This window comes from Cokeromyces recurvatus (assembly GCF_025118155.1).
Source record: "Cokeromyces recurvatus strain NRRL 2243 chromosome Unknown BX663scaffold_8, whole genome shotgun sequence".
Taxonomy (NCBI): domain Eukaryota; kingdom Fungi; phylum Mucoromycota; class Mucoromycetes; order Mucorales; family Mucoraceae; genus Cokeromyces; species Cokeromyces recurvatus.
In genome coordinates, this window is record NW_026251394.1 from 566,232 (window position 1) to 581,146 (window position 14,915).

General features: G+C 30.3%; 5 protein-coding genes across 5 annotated transcripts; 4 read left to right on the forward strand and 1 right to left on the reverse strand.

Moving 5' to 3' along the window:
- Positions 1-762: 762 nt before the first annotated feature.
- Positions 763-2,374, forward strand: BX663DRAFT_504774 (uncharacterized protein). The gene is made up of 4 exons (XM_051526969.1): positions 763-1,409; positions 1,504-1,622; positions 1,691-1,861; positions 1,942-2,374. The coding sequence occupies exons 1-4, from the start codon at positions 774-776 to the stop codon at positions 1,967-1,969; spliced, it is 954 nt and encodes a 317-aa protein (XP_051384339.1). The 5' UTR covers positions 763-773; the 3' UTR covers positions 1,970-2,374.
- BX663DRAFT_452102 (Thiolase, N-terminal domain-containing protein) lies at positions 2,352-3,854 on the reverse strand. The gene is made up of 2 exons (XM_051523774.1): positions 3,298-3,854; positions 2,352-3,201 (listed from the first exon to the last, which is right to left on the reverse strand). Exons 1-2 carry the CDS (start codon positions 3,822-3,824, stop codon positions 2,481-2,483), a joined length of 1,248 nt encoding a protein of 415 aa, XP_051384340.1. The 5' UTR covers positions 3,825-3,854; the 3' UTR covers positions 2,352-2,480.
- A 1,318-nt stretch (positions 3,855-5,172) lies between these two features.
- BX663DRAFT_504795 (uncharacterized protein) lies at positions 5,173-6,778 on the forward strand. The gene is made up of 5 exons (XM_051526970.1): positions 5,173-5,296; positions 5,360-5,891; positions 5,967-6,480; positions 6,561-6,593; positions 6,662-6,778. Exons 2-3 carry the CDS (start codon positions 5,372-5,374, stop codon positions 6,437-6,439), a joined length of 993 nt encoding a protein of 330 aa, XP_051384341.1. The 5' UTR covers positions 5,173-5,296; positions 5,360-5,371; the 3' UTR covers positions 6,440-6,480; positions 6,561-6,593; positions 6,662-6,778.
- An 810-nt stretch (positions 6,779-7,588) lies between these two features.
- On the forward strand, positions 7,589-9,242 carry BX663DRAFT_504798 (uncharacterized protein). Its single transcript, XM_051526971.1, has one exon. The coding sequence runs from the start codon at positions 7,832-7,834 to the stop codon at positions 9,170-9,172; it is 1,341 nt and encodes a 446-aa protein (XP_051384342.1). The 5' UTR covers positions 7,589-7,831; the 3' UTR covers positions 9,173-9,242.
- A 1,543-nt stretch (positions 9,243-10,785) lies between these two features.
- On the forward strand, positions 10,786-12,373 carry BX663DRAFT_485179 (uncharacterized protein; the record flags this gene model as incomplete). The annotated part of the gene is made up of 2 exons (XM_051524596.1): positions 10,786-11,832; positions 11,900-12,373. 2 exons carry the CDS (start codon positions 10,786-10,788, stop codon positions 12,371-12,373), a joined length of 1,521 nt encoding a protein of 506 aa, XP_051384343.1.
- Positions 12,374-14,915: the final 2,542 nt, after the last annotated feature.

Genomic DNA, 14,915 nt, shown 5'->3' on the forward strand with positions numbered 1-14,915 from the left:
TTTAATAATACAAACATACAAATAGACATTCATACATAAAAAGAAAGCTCACATAGTCCTCATTATAGTAAAATAAACTTTGTCTCAACTACTGTAACCTTAGATTAATAACTAATGAAATAAAGTAGTAATAGTAATGTGTGACTGAGCAATAATTTATCAATCTTAACAAGCAGCAGTAGCAGTAGTTATTAGTCGGGGAGGAAAAAATAAAAAAAAAAAATAAAAATAAAAATAAAAAAAAATAAAAAAAAAATATAAATATAGAAGTAATTATTATTCTAAATTTAAACCCAGTATACAAATTTACATTACACATTACACACAGCCTTACCTTACCTTAAAACCACCTTACCTTATTTAATTTCCACTAAACTTTTTATTTTTCTTTTTCCCTTTTTCTCTCTCTTTCTTTCTCCTTATATTTGCAAGAAAAAATGACATATATTAAACCAGATCCTGATATGCAAGAACAAGAAGACTTGATCATGTCTTATTTAAATACAGAATATATCTCTTCATCGCCTTCTTCTACTACTTCATCAGAAATAACGGGCTCACCTGAAAAACAAATGATGGATGATGATTTCATGCTGGATACTACTACAACTCCTGATATCTTTAATACTATTCCTATCACTACTACTACTAGTAGTTTTGCTGATTCTACTGTAGATGTTATCAATTCAGCTCCTTTTTGGTCAAATCATGATTTATTATTGAATCCTTGTTTACAAAATAATGTATTAGATACATTTCCTTTCTTTATTGATATGAATACAATGACTCAACAGCAGCAACAACAACAACACCACCATCACCAATTAAATTCAGATTCAGAGCAACCAAAAAAGAAAAGGGGAAGAAAGAAGCGTGATTCACTTCCGGTAGCCTCTTTATGTAATCAACCTACTTTATTAGCCCCAAAACCACTTGCTCCACGTCCACCTGAATCAATACCACCTATTATTAAACAAGAACCTATTATCGTACCTCTCATCAGTCACACCACACCATCTCCTAATCATCCTCATCAAGAAGACGCACAAAAGGTAGCACAAATACAAAAGAGACAAGAAAGATTAATCAAAAATCGAGCTGCTGCTTTGTTATCACGTAAAAGGAAAAGAGAACATTTAACTCAACTGGAAGAAGAAAAACAGAAATTGTTAGTAGAGAATGAAAGACTTCAATCTCAACTGACTTTATTAGAGACAAAACTTGAGAATTTAGAAAAGGAAAATTTAGAATTAAAAGAAAAATTAAAAGAAAAAGAAACGACGACGACGATTATTCAAATGAGTCATCAGCAGCAGCAGCAGCAGCATCTTCAACAGCATCTTCAACATAAAAAGCAACATGATATTTTACAAAAACCAACAACTAAAGCAACTGGCGTAGTTTTCATGGTAAAACTATATATATAAATATATACAAATATGTATATATAAAGAAAAAGGGAAGGAAAAATAGCATTTATTTATTTATTTATTATGTGACTAGATTATTTTATTTTCTTTTGCTCTATTTACTTTACCTACAAGAAGCTCTGTCAATCGTTTAACTGTAGGTGGTTCAGGTTTATTGGAAAAGAATCAGTTTCCTTTAATTGATTCATCTAGGTAATAATCATAAATGGGTCACTATTCATATTAATTCACCCTATTTTATTTTATGTCTCTTATAATAGTATGCTGCCTCCTATAATGAAAGAAGAAGGACGAGAAGAGATACCAACCGATCTTGTTCTTTTAGACTCTGTACGACCACGTGATCTTCAGACGTGGATCAATAATCATAAATTAGTCGATCAACAAAAGAGTTTGATGACAAGTGATAATAGTAACAATCATGTCTATCTCTATTCAAAGGAATTCTCTCAATTAGCTTCATTGACAATGAATAATAATGGACTCAAACAGTTATCATCATCGTCATTACCTACGATTTCACTTTTATCTCCTTATAATCAAACGACTGCCTATGTTGATAAAGAGCAATGTTATCTTCAGATTGATGTGCAAGTTTTGCGCTCAAATGTGATTAAAGGTCAATTAATGTCCTTACAGGAATTTGGTTCAGCTTCTACAAGAGATGAAATGAAAAAGGATTTAATTACTACCAAGAAAAGAGGACGAGATAAAAGAGCGAGTTCAAATAGGATATCTAGAATTATAGTTTAATACGTATATATATATAACATGCATGCATGCACACGCATACATAGATACATATATACATACCTACCCACCTACCTACATACATACATACATACACACATACATATATTTATATACACATATACATATATTATACCTTATGTAATAAATAAAACTCTTTTTCTCGCTCTCTTTTTTTTTTTTTTTTTTTTTTTTTTTTTTTTTTTTTTTACATGTATTTTATTTATTATTTATGTAAGGAGGGGAATACAGACACATACACATACATATATATCGTAGAAATAATAATAATAGTGGATTTTACTCGCTCTCAAAGACAGCAGCCATACCCATACCAGTACCAATACACATAGAGGTAACGCCGACTTTTTTACCTTGACGTTTTAATTCAGGAAGTAAAGTAGCAATCTGTCGAGCACCGGTACAGCCTAAGGGATGACCAAAGGCAATGGCACCGCCCTTAGGGTTTACCTTTTCATAGGGGATACCCAATTTTTCAATAGAATAAACAGCTTGTGAGGCAAAGGCTTCATTGATTTCATAGATATCAACATCTTCCACCTTTAAACCAGCACGTTCAATGGCAACTGGAATAGCAAATGCAGGTCCTACGCCCATAATTTTGGGGGGGACACCCACGACAGCAGATGTGATATATTTACCTATAATGGGTAAACCATATCTTTCAGCTGTCTTTCGTTTCATTAATAAAACAGCAGCAGCACCATCAGAGACTTGAGAGGCATTGCCAGCGGTGGTTGTACCATTTTCATCAAAGGCAGGTTTAAGTTTAGCTAATGTCTCTGCGGTAGTGCCAGGACGAACACCGTCATCACGATCAACAACGATGGTTGTTTCTTTACCTTCTTTATCAACTACAGTGGCTTCTAAGGGAACAATTTCTGCATTGAATAAACCTTTCTTTTGTGCTTCAATTGCTTTAATATGAGATGCAGCTGCGAATTCATCCTGTTTAGTACGATTGACATTAAATTGAGCAGCTACGTTTTCAGATGTAATACTATATATACAAGGGGAGAGAGAAAGAAGGAAGGAAGGAAGAATTTTTTTTTTTTAGAACAACATATCATATAGAAACTATTTTTTTTTTACTTACCCCATAGGAATAAGACAATCAGCAGCAGCAGGACAAGCATCAGCAATCTTTTCAGAAGAAGGAGCAAGAGAGGCAGCACCATAAAATTTACTCATAGATTCAACACCAGCACCAATACCCACTTCAATCAATCCAGTTTGAATAGCATTAGCAATTTGAACAACAGCCTGAAGACCAGATGAGCATTGACGATTACAGGTACTAACTGCGGTCGCTTCAGGGAAACCAGCATAGAGAGCAGCCATACGAGCGTTTGTTGCACCCCCACCAGGAGACAAGACACCACCCACACAAATATCGTTCACCAACTTGGGATCAATTTTACTTTGATGAATGATTGCTTTAAAGACACCCGCCAAGATTTCTTCTGGGAGACTATCTTTAAAACCTCCCTTACGAGCACGAGTGATGGCAGAACGAAGTGCACTTACAATAACAACATCTTCAGGTGATTTCACTCCAATCTTGTTTGCCACATTGTCACTAGGTGCTAAATGAGCAGATACTTGTTGAAGACGAGAAGCCATTTGAGAATTATTTTTTTGTGTTTCAAATGTAATAAAAACAGAAAAGAGAAAGAGAAAAAAAGAGAGAGAGGGAAAATTTTATTATTTGTATTTGAATCAAGTAATAATGTGGAGTAAGCAAAATTACTATTGTGACTTTGGATTTTAAATAAGGACCATGAGAAATCTGAGAATTCACATGTCAATGATTATGCTGACGAATCAAAAATAATTCAATAGGTTAAAAAAAAAAGGAATTTAGGCAACCTATTTACTTGTAATTTTTCCATTGATAAGATTGTCTTTTGTGTAGAAGGCTGCTGACCTTTTATAAGAAGGTAGAATGACTATTTTTAGCAAAGTGGAAGCCGTGTTACCATCACTTTTTTTGTAAGCCAAGACAACATCACAACAATGAGAATACATGAATGATAAGTCGTCTACTTGATGTAAAAAAAAAAAAAAAAAAAAAAAAAAGAAAAAAAAAAAAAAAAAAAGAAAAAGAAAAAAAAATAGCGCTAACGGAAAAGTAGTAAGTATTCATCTACAGTAGCTATCTAGTTAATCATTTATTTATTTTTTGCCACATTATCATTTATACACCTTTAAACTTGGCATTGTCTTTATTAAACATTTCATTTCCAAAGGGGGGCGGCTACCATTGGAATAATTATAAAATTTATGTAGTGTTCATTGTCTTTTTATTATCTAGTACGTCGAGTACTTTGGTACACTAACTATAGTATTTGATCTATTAAAGGATCATGTGTGTGTGTGTGTTTGTTATTGTTGTAACATATTCGACATACCATGGGTAAATTAACAATGTTTGCTATTGGCATATTAAGATAAAAATATAGCTCATTTTTTTTTAATCTTTTCCTCACAAATACTACTTTTTCCTTGGGGTTGTGAAGTAGAAATTTGCCAAAGATATACTTTAAAGCCCTAAAGAAATTGTTAAAAAAAAAGGGGGAGGGGAGAGAGGAAGCAAGGAGCATAATTGCGTTTTATACCGTTAAGTCTATGAACGTAGTTGATAAAATGAAAGGATATTTTCATTATAATGAATAAAACTATAGGATTCACTACAGTGTGTTTTGTTGTGGATACAATCAAGACTTGTGAATATAAATCATTGTTTTTGCCTTTATATCCACTTGTTTTAAAAAATACGATGAATAAATACCTTTCATTAAAGAAGCATAATACTTATAAGAGCTGTTTAGAATGAGGGGATAACTGTTTATAAAGATAATTGAGTTGAGGACAATTGAAATTATGTAAATAGAGTATAAACCATACCTCTCTCTTTCTCTTTTTTTTTCCTTTTAGGGAATACGAGGAAATAATTGAAAGATATGCTTATATACAAAAGCAAGCTGAAATAACCATGTCCTTTTTATTTTTATAAACTTGTATCAAATTCTTTGCATCAGAGATAATTTTAATTGGTAAATCCGGTATTTAAAGAAAATGACTGCTATTTCACTCTATATGAGCAGTAGATGAATTTAATTTACTTTGCTTTTTTTTTTTTTTTCCACAAATATTACCCTTTTAATTCAATGTCCAATACAACAGACAATATCATACCCATTAATTCTAAAGAAGATTCAGTCTCCTTCTTTAAAAAGAGATCAACGAATAAAAATATTCGTAAACGTAAAGCACCAATGAAAACTCGCAGTGATTCTGATGACGACGACGACGATGATGATGAAGAGGATGAAGTTGTATCTGAAGTTGTCACAAAAGAACGTAAAACAGGTTTAAATCCATTTGTTCAAAGTACTCGCAAGAGACGTTCAAAGAAAAATGAAGATGATGAAAGTGAAGAAGAGGAAGATTTAGTTGGCGTTCAATATGCTGCTGATCGATCTACAAACATAAAAAAGAGTGATGCTACACGATATGACACTGAATGGGAACTTGAAAAGAATGAATTAGATAAACGAAATAAAACGGATGAACCTAAAAAGAATGTTCTTAATTCTAAAATGTCGATTGGACCTCAACGTGCACCTGCTAATCTTCGAGTAACAGCTAGATTTGATTATCAACCAGATATTTGTAAAGATTATAAAGGTAGAATTGATTGATTCATTCATTTACTTTATATATATATATATATATATTATATACTGAATCTTATTTTATTAGAAACTGGTTTTTGTGGTTATGGAGATACTTGTATTTTCTTACATGACCGTGGTGATTACAAGACAGGCTGGCAATTAGAAAAAGAATGGGAAGAAGCACAAAAGAATAAAAGTCATTTTGGAGCAAGTGATCCAACTAAATATGTCATTTCAGATGATGATGATGATTCCGATGATGAATTACCATTTGCTTGCCTAATTTGTCGACAGGAATTTGTAGACCCTGTCGTGACTCGTTGTGAGCATTACTTTTGTGAATCTTGTGCTTTAAAAAATTATAAAAAATCACCCAAGTGTTTTGCCTGTGGTGCGCCTACACAAGGGGTATTTAATACAGCCAAGAAATTAATTGCAAAATTAGAAGAAAAAAAGAAGCGTATAGCAGAAGGAAAAGAAAGCGATATTGAAGAAGATGATGGATTTATTGAAGGTTTAGAGACAAGGAATGATGATACTGAAGAAGAAGAAGAATAATACACAGCATAAAATGATGTGAACACGTAAAGCTTCACCAAGTAATAATCCATTTTTTATTCGTATAATAATAAATAAAGGAAAATACGACTATTCACTTATACCCTTGCTTATGTAATAGAGATATTTTAAATCACAAGGATTATAATACCATGTAAAGTAAATAAAAAAGTGATTATCTAAAACTCCATGTCTTTTTTTATACAAACACTTCTTTTGTAGATTATCATCATCTACAACAAGAATAACCTAAAAAATTTCTGATTTTATATAAATATTGCTAATTTTCCTTTCTTTTTTATTTTATTTTCCTTTTTATTCTATTTTATTATTTTTTACCCTTTTTTTTTTTTTTTTTTTTACTTTTCTCTATCATATCTCTCTTTACACTTTCTTTTTATTATGCTTTAAAACGAATAATATCGATTATTGTTGTATATTCATTGTAATTGGCGAGATAAGAATTCATCCAATAAGATATAACTTGTATTCTAAAAATGGAAATTTGGTGTTAGTATCGTCCATAAATGTGAAACATACCATATATATTATTTGTATATGAAAATAAAAAAAAAAAAACAGATAAGCTAGCTATAAGGCTCTATTATATTTATGTTTATAGTTATTTATTTATTTAATTAAAATAATAACAAATGATATAAATAATACCAATTTCTTTTTATCTATGTCTCCATATTTGTATATAAAATGTAGGTTTAAAGCAATCAATTGAAAATTAAATCTCCGGATTAGCATCTTTTCTCACTTGAAATGACTCATTAGGGTTATTCTTTTGGTTTCAAAAGCTGATGTGTACAAAAAAAAAAAAATTTTTTCTATTTAAATAACTATGCACGCATATCTTTTTATTTCCTTTTTTTTTTTTTTTCTTCGCTTATTTTTTTCTTTAGTTAAATTCCCTTACTATTAATTATTTCTTTTTTGTTGCTTTAACTAAACGCGCAAATTATACACTTAACTAATTTTAATTAAATTCCTGAAACCCTTTTAAACAAGCTATAAAACCCTCCTTTTTTTATTTTATCGAGTTGTGTACATTTTTAATAGTGAAATGTACACTTTTACCTTTTAATTAATTAATTATTTTATCTTTTTAACTCCTCCTTTTTTTTTTTTAAAGAATAAGTAAAAAAAAAAAAAAAAAAAAAAAAAGTTAAATAATAACAAGAAACAAGTCAAATAAATAAGCAAATACATTAAACAAGATGGCCTACTATTATATGTTTAACGGAAAGCACGTAGGAAACGACGTAGATTGAAACAGAAAACAAAGAAAACCATTATCAGCATTTATATTATACACATATACAAACTAAAATAGTCACAAATTACACATTTATCAATTATTAACAACAATTAATATTATCCATCATGAATACAACAACAACAACAAATATCCAAGAAAACTTGAATTTTATTACATATCAAGATCCTTTGCTCTTCCAGCAATTGGACACATTATCTCATCAACTTCCTACTTTTTCTGAAAATGAAGCTCTTTTTACTGACCTCTTCAAAGATCCTACTATCGATCAATTATTACTCTCTGTTTATAACTCTCCTATTTCATCCCCTGATTCTTCTGCATCCGAAACTTTAGATAGTCCTTCCACTACTTTACTTCAAGATAGTCCTTCTAATACTTTACTTCAAGATAGTTTCTTGGATGATTTCTTAACTACCTCTCATCCTATGACTTATGACTTTGGTGCATTAGAAAAATTGATTCATTCGGAAGAGGTGTCTGCTGCTACTGAGACTGGAAAAGGCCAAGAACAAGAACAAAAAGAAAAAGTAAAGGAACAACAACCCATACGTTTAAAGCAACGTTCAACAAAGAAGAATCAACTTCAAGGACAATCCACAATGTCTATCAAGATTAATACTCAGAAATCAACTAAACCTCCTCGTAAGTTGGAGTGTTTTAATTGTAAAGTAACCAAGACTCCTCTATGGCGTAGAACACCTGATCGTCAACATTCTCTCTGTAATGCTTGTGGACTTTATTATAAGCAATACAATACGCATCGTCCTCTTCATGTTCGTAATAAGACTCATACAATTCGTGCTCATCCTTATGCTTGCGAACGTGTTTTACCTATTACTATTATTCAGCAACAAGAAAAGGATTCCTCCTCTTCCTCTACTACTACTACTACCTTAACAACAACAACAACAACAGCAGAAGAAGTAAATAACAATCAATCAGTAGGACAAGAATGTGCTAATTGTCATCAAACTCAAACTCCTCTTTGGCGAAAGAATGAACGCGGTGAACCTGTTTGCAATGCATGTGGTTTGTATGCTAAACTTCATCATCGAGATCGTCCTGTAGAATTACGCAAGACAACTATACAAAGACGTAGACGTGATTGGCATTCTGACGAAACAGAAGAAGAAGAAGTAGTAGTAGTAGCAATAGACGAAGCATCTGAAGGCTCACGACAATCAAGTCAAGAACAGCAGAATACGATCCTCGAAACTAATCATTCAAATTCACCTGAATCGTGTGCTACACCACCACCACCACCATCACAGGCCTTATCTCCTTTAAATTCTCCATTAGCTGGCCTTGAGGCAGAAGATACCCGCTTTGTTTCTCTTTTACTTCAAATGGATCGTGATCAAATGCATGGTTTCCTTGAAACGCTTGAACGTAGATGTGGTTTCCTAAAGACCCTTCTTAGCACCCCTGCTCTTAACAATAAATAATTCTATATATAAAATTTACTTCAACTTTAAAAAAAATAAAAAAATAAATTATTTATAGACTTATAGCTAATCTATTATGTGTGTATACGTTAATATATATATTTTTTTTCAAGATATATAAGAATTTTTTTTTTCTTTTTCATATACATATATATTATTTGAAAAGCAAAACTTGCCCATTAACGCTTTGATTTCACACTTATCTACGTTATCATAACAAATTCTTTATTTTTATAAAGTTACAAAATATGTAACTATGACTTTCATATTTGACAATCTACTACAAATCAATTTCCTTCATCCCTGACACTGCCATCGGAAGATGAAAAAAAAAGAAGATTTTTTCCCGTGAAATATTTAATTAGCAGCAGCAGCAGCAACAGCAATTGTGCCTTAAAGTCTACTTTTTTATCAACAATGAGTAAATGTATAACAAAGTAGAAAGAAAAAAACAAGCAAATCTGATTATAGTAAGCTATACTTTATACATAAATAACGTGTCACTAAAAGAAGAAAATTGCAATAATAATAAAAACAAAAACAAAAGGAGGGGGGACGTCATCAGCCAAGTTGGGTGTATTTATGTATGATTGGAAGAGAAGTTATGACACACTATTCCAGTAAACAAATTCCTTTTTCTACACAAATTTATCTCATCATAAAGTAGAGAATAAAAGGTATTTTAATATAAAATAACCCATTTCTATTTCTGTTTTTTTTTTCTTCAAGTGGGGATAGGTTATGAAACTATGTCCGCTTTCGAATAAAAAGTGACGCTATCTCAGTAAGCTTTTATCTATGCTCGTGATTTAAAAAAAAAATTGTGCCCGGGAAAAAAAAAAGCTATGCTGTACGTCATAACAATAGCTACTCTTCCGTTGTCCTTTATATACATGGATGTTAAGTTAATATAGAAACTAATTCTTATCAAACAAATAATATATTATTCACCAAGACTATTTACATGTTATATGTTTATTTGGATGAAAGGATATGTTATATATAAAAAAAAAGAGGCTTTAAAAACATGACTATTTTGCTTTAAAAGGTGGAGAGGATCGACGTTTCTAAATGTATACGTATTGATGAGAAAAAAGAGAAAAATGATGAATGATGACTGTGTTAAAAAAAAACAAACTAAAATGAATTACACGCAATCAAATATTATTAAAAAATAACCTAAAACTTTCTGCCCGTGTCACACTAAAAAAGCTTCTTCTTATAAAGGAAGAAAAGATCTACGTAGTAATAAAGATAACAAAGTAATAATATAATGGTTAATGTACGTCTCTTATTGGATTAAGCTTTTTATTAAGTGTAATATGAATTAGATCAATTCCAAACCTTTTAAGGACTGAACAGATTTTTTTTTTTTTTTAACTCCACTTATTTTATACGTTTAAGCAATTGCTGGTACATACAATAATATCTGTACGTATGTATTTTATGAATTCTGTCTTTTTTCTCTTATACACAAATATATAATTTTTTTTTATTAGTTAATCAAACTTTATCCGTTTTTTTTTTCTTTTTTCTTTTTTTTTTTTTCCTTTGTTGATATGATACCTGTTAATAATACAAATGCAACTAATATAAAAAAGAAAAATGTCACCATGACAAATAATGCTACTATAGTAACTGTACCTGAACTGCCTTCTTCTTCTTCTTCTTCTACCACCGATATAAACTACTATAATTCAGGTACTTCTACATTCAATTATTATTTTCCATCGGCGACTACTATCCAACAACCTACTTATCTGAATTCAGCAGTATCCACTCACTCTCATCATGAATTATTTTCACCTCATCATTCATTACCTCCTCTAACATGTTTATTAGCTTCAAAAAAGACTCTGTCAAATCAGCAACAATCATCAAATCATGAAATGGATCATACAAGTAACCCCTCTTCTGCTGTTATTACTTCTAATCATCATCAACACCAACACCAACAACAACAACAACATTCAAAGAATAGACTGGATAAATCTTCATATCTTTCATTAAATGGTAATATAAATAACAAAGATGATAGCGTTAGCAAGTATTATTTAAAGTCGCAACAAACCTCTTGTTCTTTTCCTCGATATAAAAAGGATACGGAATATCAAAGAACATCTATCTATCCACCAGAGTCATCCCATGTGATGAGAAATAATCATGTTTCAGTATCAACAAGACGTGGTGGTAGTGGTGGTGGTGGTTTGTATGTCTTACCATCTCAACAACAACTACCACCACCAACAGATGTAATAGTACAATCTCAATATGGCTTAGTTTCTGATAATCATAATATGATGATGCCATCTTCTTCAGATCTTTCCATGTTTCCTCAATCCTCTTTACAACCTCATTCAAGTGGAGAAGGTCAGGACGAGTTTTATCCTTTACCATCACCACCTACATCTATAGTGGATCGTGTTCCTATCGTTACTAGTCATGCTGCTCATGTTATTATGACAGAGGATAGTAGTGATATGAGTAACAATAATAGAAAGATATTCTCGTTTGTACCTCTTCCTGGATTAAATCAAAGGAAACGACCGAGAAGAAAATATCATGAAGTTGAGCGACTCTATCATTGCAATTATCTAACTTGTACGAAGGCTTATGGAACTTTAAATCATTTAAATGCTCATGTGTCCATGCAAAGACATGTAAATAATAATAATAATAATACGTTATTTAATATGATGTGTGTTTTAACATGCAAATTGATAATAGGGACCTAAAAGACAGCCATCTGAATTTAAAGAACTTCGTAAAATGTGGAGAAAACAGAAACGAGCGAATACACAACATGGTCATCATTCATCTTCAAGTAATACAAGCCAAGGACAAAGGATTCACCAAAGTTTAGATGCCTTTCCTTCTTCGTCTTCTTCTTCTTTGAGAAATAATTATAATGATATTATCTTGAACCATCCTTCACTTATTGCTTCTTCTACATCTTTAAACCAACAAAACTATTATGTTATTCATAACAATCAGCAGACTTCTTCTATGCCACCTTATCCTATGCAGCAGCAGCAGCAGCAGCAACAACAACAACAACAACAAATACATCCTACTTTACTCTCTCATGCTCATCCTTCTTCTCCAGCTGGTCACTGGATTCATCATCAAAATACGCATCAAAATCCACCTATTCAGCAATATCATCTTACTCCAACTGAATTTATGCCCCATGGATATTAAAGAATTATTTCATTCAATGAAACTTATTATGTTGTCTACATGAATTTTTATATAAAAAAGTAAAAAGAAAAAAAAATGATAATTATTATTATTATTAAATATGTTCCTTAATAATCTTGATGTTGTATTAAAAAAAGTACTAATTAGTTTATAGATAAGAGAGTATCATAATTATTATTTTTTTTTCTCTATTAACTTGGTGATATTCAACGTTGTACCTTTTATATATATAATAAATTTGTAGATTATACATAGATTGTGTTCTTTTTTCTTCCAAATAATAATAAAACCAAAAAAAAAAAAAAAAAAAAAAAGATTAAAGCATTAGCTCAAGAGCAAGGCATCTATTAAAATATGAAATACAATATCTAATCTATACTTGATAATCATCAGTGATTACCCCCTTTTTTTTATGTTTTATTTAAAGTAAAAAAAAAAAAAAAAAAAAAAAAAAAAAAAAAAAGAATTCAAAAAGGTATATAGAAACTTATTAAATATGGGTTATTAATTGTAAGAAAAAGTATCCAAAAGAATATATCTTCTTGTAATAATTATAGTCTGTAAAGTATTTATATCCTTTGTGAATAAAATTGGTAGGTAAGAGTAAACTATGATATACATAACAACAGTAGGGAGATGATGGTGACAGGAGTTTATTATATTCATTCATATATGATAGTGACTTATGCTGTTCTTTATATATATATATATATACCGTATAGATCATTTAAATCAGCCATCACACATCGTCACCATGTTTCTTCTACTATATACATACATGTTTAGATATCCCAATAGATTTTATTATCGCACTGCTTAACCAGGTAATATCTATTCGATTATATAAGCCTACGATTGATTTGGCTCTTGTGTTTGCTTTTCTCAGAAAAAAAATTCAATAGTCAATTTATATCTTTATCCTTTTTTTTTTTTTTACAAAATAAGTTTCCTTTCTTCAATCAATGTAGTTAATAACAATAAATATTTGGTTTTTACTAAAACTATATCCACCTCAAGGAAAAAAAAAACGAGCTAGTCCAGTATATTATTAAATTATTTAAAGTGAAAGTATATTATTCATTAGTTTTGACTTGTTTTGACCTAATCTAGTTATTTAAGATAAACTTCCACTTTGTATTATTATTTTCTTATTTAATAAACTCTTTACAGCCTTACAAGCCCGCAAAAAAAAAAAGTAAAATTCTTATTTGCAAATTAATTAAGAGAGGGAGGGATAGAAAATTCCTTTTCACTCTATAATACAAAGTTTTTTTTTTGGATTCTTAACGAAGATGATTTAGGAAAGTTTTTCAATGAGTCTGGATATGAGCAATTATAAATGAAAGTTGATGAAGAACGAATGAAGTGAAAAAAAGAGAGAGAAAGAAAAAAAAAAGCGGCCATAAGCATGTGAGACAGACAGAAACTTTTTAAAAAACTGAAAGCCTGAATACAAGGAAAACTAACTCTTGTAGAGTAAAGTATATTGTAAGGTTCTTCATTACTCAGAATCAACCTTTGAAACTTGTTTGAAGAGAGAATCTGTATAATAAAATTCGCATACTATAATGCAAAAGTTGTGTGTATAATAAGTTTCTATAAAAAGGTTTATTACCATAATGTACAAATAATTTATGAAGAGCGTATGGCCCTTTTTTCTTTACTCATATTTGTATATTTTATTACACAAGCACAGAGATATTTTAATATTTTGACTCACTTTGCTGTCTTCTCCGGTTATCATTATTCTTGTGTAATATCAAAAATCAGTATTAGAAAATGTTATGGCTGTGTTAGAAAAAAAAAAGGGGGGAAGAAGGAAAAAATCCTTACAAAATAAAAAATGCTGTCAGTTGTTATGGTAAAATTTTATGAAGGAACAATATTTATTTGTATAAAATAAAAATATAAACAGTCTGATGATGATTTTGTATCTTGTTTTTTTTTTTTTGTTTCAAATCAAAGAATTTTATTAAAAAAAATTACGCTTATTGTTCTTGAACCAGGGGTAAATATCCTGTTGGGGGAGGGAAAGATAAATAACAAGAATACATTTATTTAAAATACATTTAATTTACCCCCATAAAAAAAAATATGTTTTTAATTTTCTGGCGGGGACTAGAAGGAAAAGAGAAAATAGATCACTTAAATTAAACTCATGAATAAATGAATAAAAATAATTAATATGAAACCAAAAAAAAATAAAAAGAAAGCAATAGTGTGGGGTAAAATATAAAAAAATGATATAATATATGAATTATCTACAAAGATTAAACCTTTGTTTATACTTTTTTCTTTTACCCCAAAAGGATCAATAGATCAAGATTGTCCCCAAAATCGAACATAAAGTAATGTAGAAAATAAAATAAAAAGCTTTATTTTAACTTTCCCGCTTGTTGGGGTATTCTCTATAATGATTGGCAATCATTTCTATCTCAGTTTCTAGCTTTAGTTGCTTTATTATTATTTTTATTACCAGGAAAGGTGGGGGGCGAAAGGAGAAGAGGAAGAAAAAAGTTTATACTCGACATTCTTCTTTCTT